Genomic DNA, 10,880 nt, shown 5'->3' with positions numbered 1-10,880 from the left:
TTTTATCCTTTTACTTTTAGTCTAAATAATATTTTAATAATATAATATTTTAAAAGAAAAAAATTGTATAAATGACAGTTTGAGGATGTGTTTCTTTGAAATTGGTATTAAAATAATATTTGATACGATATTTTGTGAGAGTAAAAAATATTTTTTCCGAACACAAAGTTCAAATAGTAAAACATCGTAGATTTGGGAGTTTTTTTTTTTTTTTTTTGTTTAAGAATTTTTACTATTTACTTTCTTTGTCCCAAATCAAAACCCTTTCAAATTTTATAATAGATTAAAAAATAATACTCGCTCCGCCTCAAACGTAGTGCATTTTCTGTACGATAATTTAGGGTATTTTGGTTTTGTAAGATTGTTGGAAAGAAAAATAAAATTATACGAGGTATACGGAACTGTGTAGGGAATATAAAATTAATGAATGTGTGTACTGTATTAATATTTTTAGAAAAATGTGTGAAAATAAAGATAGAAAGAACAAAGCCTTAGGTGGATAGTAATAAATATGATAATTTGAGAAGTAAATAATGTGATAAAAATGAAATGTATATATTTATTTAAATAATGTGATAAGATAAAATTTTGGGTATGATTAAATATATTTAGTTATTTCCTATAATATTATATTAAGAAAAATAATATATATATAATATATTATATTCAATTAAAAATGTGGTACCTTTTTTGTTGTGAAATATTTTTGACTGAGGCCTCTAATTAGTGATATTACTGATATTATTTTTCTTATTTATATTGATTTGTTGACAATGATACATTTTATTGGACCATGTCTCAATTGAATATGACATAAATCATAGTAGGATAATTTTATCTAGAAATATACATAATGATTGAATTTTGTATTTGCTGCCTATTGGGGGTTAAATATTGAAATACTTTATGGCTAGTATTGATACCCTAAGCATATAATTTATGAGATTTAAGTTGATAAGTTGTTAGGCTATGATATTTCAGAGTTTGGCCGTTATTCGGTAAATTCTTGTGTGTAAATGAACCAGTATTAGATCATTCGAAATTAATTAGAGTTTAAATGGATTGAATAGATTACTTTAAAGTTAAGTGTGTTTGTCACGTTGGTAGGACTCGTGTTGATCTGTAGGATCAGTCTACGATCCGACACGTCCGGCTTTGCATGACTTGTGGGCCAGTTTATATTCTCTGTCTCAACCCTAAAAAATTTGTTGTCTTGCAGGCTAAAGTCGGGATGGATTACGAATCGTCTTATGGCAAGGTTCACCCAAATGATACTATCTTGAAACTCCAAAGAACGACGCCTTACTACAAGAGAAATCGAGCACATGTTTGCAGTTTCTATGTTCGAGGTCGATGTACAAAAGGGCCAGAGTGTCCTTACAGGCATGAGATGCCCGAGGAGGTGAATTGTCTAGACATAATATTAAAAATCGTTACTATGGATACGTCCGATGTTTATCCAATTCAAACATTTTCCCGCTTATGTGATCTATTTACAATTACGGGTATTCTTAGTATTCTAATTGTTACATGAAATAAATGATTGTCTGATCTAAAAATTTAAACTGTTAGGATACGTATTATTTATTTATTTATTTACAAACGAGAGTCAATCAACGCTAATTAATGTCCTTCACAATGATTGTGTTGCGAGCCTAGCGAAGAACTCACCAACAAGTTAGTCATCAATGGCTTGCTTTGTGGTATTGCTATTCTATATGTTTAAGAATACATATGTGAATTGTGTTGTGTTCATCTTTCATGGTTACGTGTAAAAACTAAGGATGTAAACGGGGGCGAGTTCGAGACATAATGGGCTTTGTAGGCCTTTGAACCTGTCCACCGGAAAATTATAGGCTCCAAAACCTGCCTTGACCCCAATCCAAAACTGATCTTGTCTTGAACTTGTTGGATTGGGGCCTTATTTTTATAAAGTATTATATATATTTTTTCATTTTAGGGTTATATAATAATAAAAAAATATTAGGTGTTAAAAGATTTAATATTTTAAATTTTAAAAAATTCAATTACTTGAGCTATAATACATTTTCAATTGCAGTGGTGGAAGAAAGGGATTTTGATCTGATTTTTTACTTTGTAATTTGTCCCATTTGATTGGATTTAAAATCATAAAATTGATAATCCGTCTCATCTCATATATAAAAAAGTTAAATTTATATCGTATACAACTATTCAAATTCAAAATTTTTACTATTCAAATCTCAATTCAAAACTCAAATCTTCAACTGAGCGAAATCGTCGCGACTTATTAAAATTGTAGGATTTCTTTAGCGCCGGGATCGAGACATCCTCGGCGACGATAGATTGGGCTATGGCGGAAATGCTAAGGAACCCGATAGTCCTTAACAAGGCACAAGATGAGGTGAGACGCGTATTCGACAAAAAGGGATTTGTCGACGAGTCAGACTTCGATCAACTAACGCACCTAGGAATGGTAATCAAAGAGACGCTACAAATACATCCCCTGGCGCCGCTATTGCTTCTGCGACAAAGCCGCGAGCGTTGCGAAATCAACGGCTACGATATACCCGTAAAAAGTCGAGTTATTGTGAATGCGTGGGTGATGGGAAGAGACCCGAAGAGTTGGAAAGATCCCGACATTTTTAGCCCCGAGAGATACCTTGGCAACCCCGTCAATTACAAGGGGAAGAACTTCGAACTCTTACCGTTTGGCGGCGGCCAGAGAATCTGCCCGAGAATGACGTTCGGGCTGGCGAACGTCGAGCTCCTGTTGGCGATGTTTCTCTATCACTTTGATTGGATTCTGCCCAACGGAATTAAGCCAGAAAATGTCGACATGGTCGAGACATTTGGGATTACCGCGAGAAGAAAGAACCCATTACGTGTGATTCCTACCGTTAAGAATCCTTTGCCTAAACTAGTGTAAGACTGAAACATAAAATGGTTTGTTTGTAATAAAGAAATGTGTTTATTTTTTATTTAAAATTTTGTTATATCAATACCTATTTTATCTTAAAAAATAATAATAATTGAAATATTCAAAACACCCAAATATTTGTATATTCATCTTTTTTAAAGAAAAAAAAAAAGAAATTGTGTATATTTTTCAGTTAATATTATTAAAAATATATAATATGTGTATGTAAAATATAATATTTTCTCAGTTAAATACAATACTCCTTTTGTCCGCTTCTAAAAGTTTGTATAATATTTTATACAAATCTCTTTCTATTAGTATTATCAGGTGAAAGTATTTTTGTAATTTTTTTTTATTTTGTACTATATTTTGATATAATAATTAATATTTCAATATCAACACGTAACCATTTAACCGAACAGAGATAGTATATTATAAGGGCATCTTACCTTGATAAAGTTATTTGAAATATTTTTAGCCCAAATCCCTCCAACATTATGGAATTTAATTAATTGAAAATATATTGTGATTTGATTATCTTAATAATTTAGAATCATGCATACCTATGTATGTATATATATATGATTGAATGTACGTTTTAAATGTAATTATTATCCAAATATTTTCCAAAACGTTACACACTTATTTTCGTAAGGCCAATAAATTTCCAACCAAAATAAATAAAATAATGTCATAGCAATTAGCAATATTTCATTTTGTACCAAACTTTAAATGTATATATCCCTACGATTTATAATTAGATTTAATGAAATTTACTCACAAAATATATCCCAAAGACATCTATATAATTTCAATAATCATATAAATCCAATTTTCTAAATATAAAAAATGATTCCATTTAGTCAAGCATTCATACAAATGATTTTCCTCCCTTTAATGTCAAATAAATTTTGTTATATATATATATATATATATATTCAGATAGTTTTGTCACATCAATTTTGAAGAGAATATTTGGCAATGAAGTTTTTGGGATTTTTCTTGTTCATTTTCTTCGTATTACTCGAAGCAACAGCTAGTTTCGATCAGGTTGATTGAAATTTAAATATAAATTTACTTTTTTAGTTGATCAACGAATTTTTTACATTTATTTTTTTTTAAAATAATACTAACTTTAATGTTCATTAATTTATTATCATTACTGTAGGAGTATTTTATTTATACCCATACTTTTTCCGAAAAATATATCTATATATTATTCACTAGAAAATATTTTTTATAAAATATTATATTAAATATACTTGCATTTAAATTATTACATCAAAACATCTCTTTTATTTAAAATACTATATTGTTACACACTTTTTCTTTACTTTCGAAATAATCCAAAACTACGTAAAACATACAAAATGTCTAAACGAAATCTTATTTATTTGTTATATTTGGACATAATTTCAATTAGGTACATATAAAATGGGACGACTTGACGATAAATGGCAAGGAAGACCATAATAATTTGATTGTGGTCGACAAAAATGGGGGCGGAAACTCTACCACAGTACAAGGCGCCATTGATAAGGTGCCAAATAATAATCAACGGCGGGTAAAAATTTACATTCGTCCCGGAGTTTATAGGTAAATTAGTTATATAAATATACATACGAAGTTTAATATTTTTCTTTATTTGTTGGTTAGGTAAATATTTAAATTATATTTTAGTTCAAAAATTTTAATCAGCGTGTAGAAGATAATATGTGATTTTTTTCTTATGCATAATATAAGACAAGTAATTATATTCATCTAATTAGTTTTTATAATAATAATAATAATAATAATAATAATAAGGACAATAACCGGTGGTCGAATTGTAACAGAGTTCAAGTTATAATAAGGTCATTTCAAACTCATTACTCCATTTTTTAAGTATGTAGTTTGATCTAGAGTAATTTTACTATAATCATAAACTTCAAGTTTTAGTAAGTATATTTTTTATATATTCCTCTTTTATTAGTATTTTCTATAACTTTTTATATTTATAAATTACACCATAATTTTAATTTGTTTTTACATTGTTGCTCAATTATATATAATTTTTTTTAAAAAAAAAATTTATACACCACATTTAAAAAATAAAATTATATATTACTTTTCAAAAAATAAAATTATATGTTACTTAAAAAATAAGATTATACACTATTTTTTTTAAAAAAAAAAAAATTACATATTCTTTCAAAAAATAAAAATGTATATCATTTTTTTTTTTAAATATCACTTTACAAAATAAAATTATATTTTACTTTTTAAAATATAAAATTATATATTCCCTCCGTCCCTTAACAATCTATCCATTTTTCCATTTTGATCCGTCTCATAACAAAGTATCCGTTTTTTTTTTAGTAATTGTACTATCTACCTAACATTACAAATACTCTTCTAATTTACAATATATTACACAAATGTCATTATCTTTATATCATACAATACTAATAGGATTAATTTAGTCTTTTTACCTTTATTTCTACTTTATTTCTAAAACTCTGTGCAAAAAGTAAATGAATATATATAGATACGAGAGAGAGTATCATTTATTTAAAAATAAAACTAAATAATACATCACAAAAAAAATAATAAAAATACACCAAACACGGCCAAACAGTTTGCATTGGGTGCTTATTATTTTGCTTTATTTATAAAAAGCACCCAAAAAAATATGGAAATATATATTGTTTATATAAAATAATATTAGTAAAAAAGTAAAAATAAAATAGTAAAAGTATCGAATTTATCCTAATCCAACATGGTAAACTCTAGAAGGCAAGTCAAGGCTGTTTGATTATATCGTTTGAGACTTTGATATAATTAAAAATAATAAAATTTTAAATTAAAATAATTACTCCCTCCGTCCCTATGGGTTTTAGACACGAGAATTTAAGTAAAGTATAATTAGGGTGTGTTTGTTTGAGGGTTTGGATTTTGAGTTGGGATTTGAATAGTAAAAATTTTGAATTTGAATAGTTGTATGATGTGATATAAATAGGTGATGATGTGATGTTTTGAATGTAAAATTGATTTTTAGTATAATATAAAAAATAAAAAATAGGTGTTTGATTTGATGTTTTTGGAGGGAAAATTTTGGATGAATAGTGAGATTTGGACCAAATCTCTCAACCGAACACACCCTTAGTAAATAATTAAGAAGTGTATTAGTAAAAATAATAATTATTTAATAAAAATAATTATAAATTAAGATTAAGATAAGTAAAAAGTTTGATTAAAATTAAATAAATTATAAAATTTAAAATTTAAAATGCGATTAAAGTGCATAATTATATTTTCAAAAATAGAAAAGACAAATTACTTGGGACGAACAAAAATAAAAAATATGGACAAATTATATGATTTTTTAAAACATTCCTTCTATCTCAAATCAACAAATACGTTTTCCAATCTGTTATTATTTTTTTTTTTTATTAATATTATATAAAATCTATTTTTTAAAATAGAAATTAAGTATATATATTTTTTTAATCCTCCGAGTCCTACCGTTGACCAGCCATTGAGGCGGGTCCACATCGAATTTTAAATTATACTCTACTCATTGTTATTCATATATACTCTCTCATTTCCCACTTAATTGAACTATTTAATTAAAGATACGGTAGTTAAGTTAAGATATTTAATTTATTAATAATAATTAGTTATATATTATCCTATCATTTTTTTATATAATTAATAATATTTATAATTTTAAAATAAATTTAATATATGATTAAAAAAATTAAAAAATATGTTTAAATATTCAAAAATTATATAGCTATTAAAAAATATATGCAATTAAAAAATATTTATAATTAACATAAATCAATTTTATAAACTATATATAATTTTAAGTATAAATAAAAATATTTATTTTTTTCAAAAGAGAGAAAAATAAAAAGTTTTGAGTGGATTTAATTAAGTTGATTTATATTTATTAAATATATTTTGATTTAATAATTTTTTTAAAAAAAATAAAAAGTATCAATTGTTATGAAAAAGATAAAAATAAAAATAGTATCAATTGTTGTGGAACTGAGCGAGTCAGTATATTAAGCCCGCTTAGATGTTTTTGCAAAAACTGTGTAGAGAAAAGGTCGTCATCGGCCGTAACAAGCCATACATTTCGTTCATCGGAGACGGAAACCGTCCGGGGTCGACGATCATAACGTGGTACAACAAAGCCTCGGACAAAGGCAACAAAGGACAGATGCTCGGGACGATCGGTTCAGCATCCGTCACCATAGAATCCGACTACTTTTGCGCCTCCGGGATCACATTTCAGGCAAAAATCTACAACTACACTCCCTTTACTATCGCAAACCAAATCCGATAAAAAAAAAAACAGAAATTCCTCAACTCGTTCAAAAACAATAAAAAAATTGCGCACATTTCTTACCAGAACACGGCGGGGCCTCCGGCAGCCGGCGCTCAAAACTCCCAAGCAGTGGCATTGCGGATAAAGGGCGACAAATGCGTGTTCTACAAGACGAGGTTCGAGGGCGCACAGGACACCCTCATGGATCAGCTCGGAACACACTACTTTTACCAGTCGTACATCGAAGGCTTGGTCGATTTCATTTTCGGATACGCAAAATCTCTTTATCAGGTATGGCGATGACCACACCTACTCCCTCGACGAATCAATCTTCATTCAACAATATAAACATCAGAAAATTTATCACGGCAGGAATGCACGATAAAGTTAGTGAATAATGCATACGCCGTAGCAGCTCATGGAAGAGAGTCGCCTAATGTTGACACGGGTTTCTCATTTGTAAACTGTACGTTAAACGGGAAGGGGCCTATCTACTTAGGCAGGGCATGGAAACCTTATTCTAGAGTCGTGTATTCGTACTGTGAGTTCAATGTAGCCGTCTACCCTCGAGGATGGGACGACAAGGGAGATTCATCGACCCACAGGTATACTTCTTGAAAACTACATGTAAAGAAAAATATATTCAGAACCTAAAACTGTGTTCTTCGTGCGCAGGACAGTGCAATTCGGAGAATTTAAAAACCGGGGGAGGGGAGCAGATAGAACGGGGAGGGTACCGTGGTCTAAAGAGCTAGATTACAGTGAAGCAATTAAATATCTGGATAAGACATTCATACAAGGGCAGAATTGGCTAATGCTCTAAGTACAGCATTCATTTTTCGTGTCGTTTAGCACATGGTGACATATACATTCTCGTCTGACTTTGCCATATTACGGAACAGCTGTCCATGTAATGCCTGTCTATTTGCAAACATTTGTCGGTTTTTCTTTAGGAAAAACTTCAAATACTATCTCAAGACCATGTATTCGAAAATATTGCATCTAACAATAAAACTCGGTGAATGGATAAGCAAAGTCCAAATGTTTTATTTTTTTGTAACTTATATTGATGTCGCAGTTTCGAATTACAACCAGAATATTTCCAATGTGTTGAAAACAAAATATCAGATTTTCACTGAAAAATCCACCAAAACGGTGAGAAATGAACGATCATCAGAAAATGAGAATCATAACAGAGTGATCGATTAATTATATTATGAAGGCAAAAAGCATGAGCTGTTGCTGATACCTCAAGTACCACGATTGGGTGCCGAAGAAGCTAAAGGGGGACCATATGAATACCTCCAAGATCCGCATACAGCACATTTATCGATCTTCCTGTCATTTTCCAATGTACAGAATCTGCAGGACCAGGTTCCGGTTTTCAGGTTATTCTCCTTGGGACGTTCACTTCTACAGAGATCGCAGATTGGGGCTAACGGCTGCAATAATTAGAAAAGAGTCACAGCCACAACCGATGACAGCAAAAATACAAGATAACCAATTTTAGTACGGATAGAAGTCGGTGACAACAGCTAAACTAACCTAGGATGGATATTTAATATGCTCTTATGTTCAAGTAATTTAGAGAGATTTAACGACAAAAAAAAATTGAGAAAGAATGGAAACAAGCAGTACACTCACCGGATTCAACAAAGTGCACACAGTACATTCCCATTGGCTGCAGTGATCATTACAGGTTGGATCGTGAGAAGATTTGGAAGAGGAAGATGAAGCTTCCCCCGGTAACTTATTTTTATTATTCTGAGAGAGTGATTCTTTGTTTGAACGGTTGAAAGACGATGAATTGGGAACAGTTTCAGTAAGATCTACGAAAGTGGATTGGCGCAGTGAAACATCATCCACTTCTCGGCCTCTTTTCCTCGATTTTTGCTTAGTATTATCTTCATCAAGGGAAGTGCTGGCAGTTGTAGATAAGTCGACCTTATCTAAGGATTCATCTTCCTCGGATAAATTGTAGAACTCCGACCCACACCAGATTTCATCCTGTAATCTTCTTTCAGCTGCCATTGCAGCAGCTTGCACAGGACTAAGAGCAGCCATAATAGAACTATCTCCTCCGATTTTCTTAGGTCCTGAAGGCATTAAAGATCCTAAACGGGCTCTATTTTCCGCAGCCTTCGATGCAGCTTGGCGTAGAGAAGAAAGTGGCTTTCGAGAGGCTCCACCCAAACGTCTTCCAGGAATATCAAATCCTTCGCCTGACCCACTTATCCCTCTGTTAATGAGATCTTCACATTCCTATAAAAAAATTGCAAATGACAAAGTACTTGTAAATTATATAGAACACTTTAGGTGACCTTTTTCGACAAATATTAATGAGAACAGCGCTCTACACAACTTCTGAAGCATATAAATATGTCAGTAAAGTAATTATGTTGCCCCAGAACTATTATACATGTGAATTATGCATTCATATCTTAGCATAAGCAAAACACTTCTAAGAGGCATACGCGCCAAATCCAAATCCTATTGAAATAGACATTGCAGAAGAAATTCCAACGATCTCTATCCAAAACCGAAAAAATGAATTTCCTAATACAAATTGACTGACAAATACACTATCCTCAATTCAAACTTCATCACAAATAACAAAATGCACCAGCACAAATTACTTGAACAACGATTTACCTTTCGAATTTCATCCCAGAGTTTGTAAAAAACGGCATTATGAGGGCCATGAGCATTGTGGCATAGCTCATGGAGCATTGTATCAAGAACTTGATGAAAAGGGATAAATTCATCATCTCTGTTTGCCCTCCTTAGCCTTAATTTTACATGTATACCACGCCCCACATTCAAGCCCAAAAGAGCCGGATTTTTCGGACTGCGACATTCAGATTAAACAGATAAATCCACATAATTAAGAGCAAGTAATGAGAAAAAAAGCTCACTGCAAAAATCGAAAATACCACAAATGATTCATGTCTGAAACATCAAATTCCAGCCTAATATCGATAAAAAATTATCAAACAACTGAATATTTAGCTCTGAAGGTATTCCTGGTGCGAATTTAGAATAAACATGGCGAAAATTTGTTAAGCGATTGTACCAGAATTCCGAAAGAACTTTGACCCTCCAATTGTGCTTCCGCATGATTGGCTGAACCTGCTTCGCAATTCTTTCCAAAATCTTTCTGGCCTCTTCTTCATTAGGTTTCCTCTTCAGCGATTTGATTTCCCAAACTTTGTTGAGATCGCCCAAATTCATCGGTTTCAACTCCTAATCCAAAACCCTAACCGAGCAATTCGATAATCAAAACTACGTTACTCTTGGCCAAAAAAACAGAGAGTACCAACCGATCCACGCATTCGTTGAGCTGCCGGAATTTGTTTCCCGCCGACAAGCCTCGTCCGATCGTCGCCTCCTGTGAATCTGGAAATGGCGGGATTTCAAAATTACGGCCGGATACGTTACATACTCTTAAGGCCGGGTAATTGGACCGTTCCCGCCCGGATCCGGATCGGATCCTGTATACTTTTTCGTATTCGGATCCTAATATGGATAACGGGTCGTATCCAAATCCGAATTCATTTTATATGTATCCGATGGAACTGAAACCGCCTTCACACTGTTTTGGGTAATTATATAATACTACTTTATTTTAGTAAAATTAAAATACTTTACATTTTATTTATTACGTAA

At 31.3% G+C, this 10,880-nt stretch overlaps 3 protein-coding genes across 9 annotated transcripts; 2 read left to right on the top strand and 1 right to left on the bottom strand.

The window, feature by feature from the left end:
* Positions 1–1,231: 1,231 nt before the first annotated feature.
* On the top strand, positions 1,232–2,908 carry LOC127253205 (desmethyl-deoxy-podophyllotoxin synthase-like). The gene is made up of 2 exons (XM_051277654.1): positions 1,232–1,402; positions 2,282–2,908. Exons 1-2 carry the CDS (start codon positions 1,232–1,234, stop codon positions 2,906–2,908), a joined length of 798 nt encoding a protein of 265 aa, XP_051133611.1.
* A 4,023-nt stretch (positions 2,909–6,931) lies between these two features.
* LOC127253162 (DNA-dependent metalloprotease WSS1) lies at positions 6,932–10,663 on the bottom strand. Of its 7 annotated transcripts, none has more exons than XR_007839227.1 (7): positions 10,535–10,663; positions 10,288–10,470; positions 9,867–10,062; positions 8,859–9,476; positions 8,464–8,656; positions 7,620–7,835; positions 6,932–7,544 (listed from the first exon to the last, which is right to left on the bottom strand). XR_007839227.1 is itself a non-coding variant. In XM_051277602.1 (5 exons), exons 1-4 carry the CDS (start codon positions 10,443–10,445, stop codon positions 8,465–8,467), a joined length of 1,164 nt encoding a protein of 387 aa, XP_051133559.1. In that variant the 5' UTR covers positions 10,446–10,640; the 3' UTR covers positions 6,932–7,544; position 8,464. The 7 variants fall into 7 exon arrangements, 3 of the variants coding, with proteins under 3 accessions (XP_051133559.1, XP_051133560.1, XP_051133561.1); XR_007839226.1 differs by having other exon boundaries at positions 6,932–7,195; positions 7,296–7,544; positions 10,288–10,640; XR_007839225.1 differs by having other exon boundaries at positions 6,932–7,189; positions 7,296–7,544; positions 10,288–10,640.
* Positions 6,963–8,037, top strand: LOC127253204 (pectinesterase QRT1). The gene is made up of 4 exons (XM_051277653.1): positions 6,963–7,181; positions 7,299–7,505; positions 7,587–7,819; positions 7,890–8,037. Exons 1-4 carry the CDS (start codon positions 6,963–6,965, stop codon positions 8,035–8,037), a joined length of 807 nt encoding a protein of 268 aa, XP_051133610.1.
* Positions 10,664–10,880: the final 217 nt, after the last annotated feature.

The sequence above is a fragment of the Andrographis paniculata genome, unplaced genomic scaffold (genome assembly GCF_009805555.1).
Source record: "Andrographis paniculata isolate CXL003 unplaced genomic scaffold, ASM980555v1 Contig50END, whole genome shotgun sequence".
Lineage (NCBI taxonomy): Eukaryota > Viridiplantae > Streptophyta > Magnoliopsida > Lamiales > Acanthaceae > Andrographis > Andrographis paniculata.
This window is presented reverse-complemented; position numbering and strand designations above follow the sequence as displayed.

Excerpts from the sequence above, each read along its gene's own strand:
- LOC127253205 (XM_051277654.1), top strand. The coding sequence starts at position 1,232 with ATGGATTACGAATCGTCTTATGGCAAGGTTCACCCAAATGATACTATC. Across the intron at positions 1,403-2,281 it reads GGCATGAGATGCCCGAGGAG|GATTTCTTTAGCGCCGGGAT; the intron begins GTGAATTGTCTA and ends TTAAAATTGTAG.
- LOC127253204 (XM_051277653.1), top strand. The coding sequence starts at position 6,963 with ATGTTTTTGCAAAAACTGTGTAGAGAAAAGGTCGTCATCGGCCGTAAC. Across the intron at positions 7,506-7,586 it reads ACGCAAAATCTCTTTATCAG|GAATGCACGATAAAGTTAGT; the intron begins GTATGGCGATGA and ends TTATCACGGCAG. Across the intron at positions 7,820-7,889 it reads GGAGATTCATCGACCCACAG|GACAGTGCAATTCGGAGAAT; the intron begins GTATACTTCTTG and ends CTTCGTGCGCAG.
- LOC127253162 (XM_051277602.1), bottom strand. The coding sequence starts at position 10,445 with ATGAATTTGGGCGATCTCAACAAAGTTTGGGAAATCAAATCGCTGAAG. Across the intron at positions 10,063-10,287 it reads AAAGTTCTTTCGGAATTCTG|TCCGAAAAATCCGGCTCTTT; the intron begins GTACAATCGCTT and ends TGAATGTCGCAG. Across the intron at positions 9,477-9,866 it reads TCTGGGATGAAATTCGAAAG|GAATGTGAAGATCTCATTAA; the intron begins GTAAATCGTTGT and ends ATTTTTTTATAG.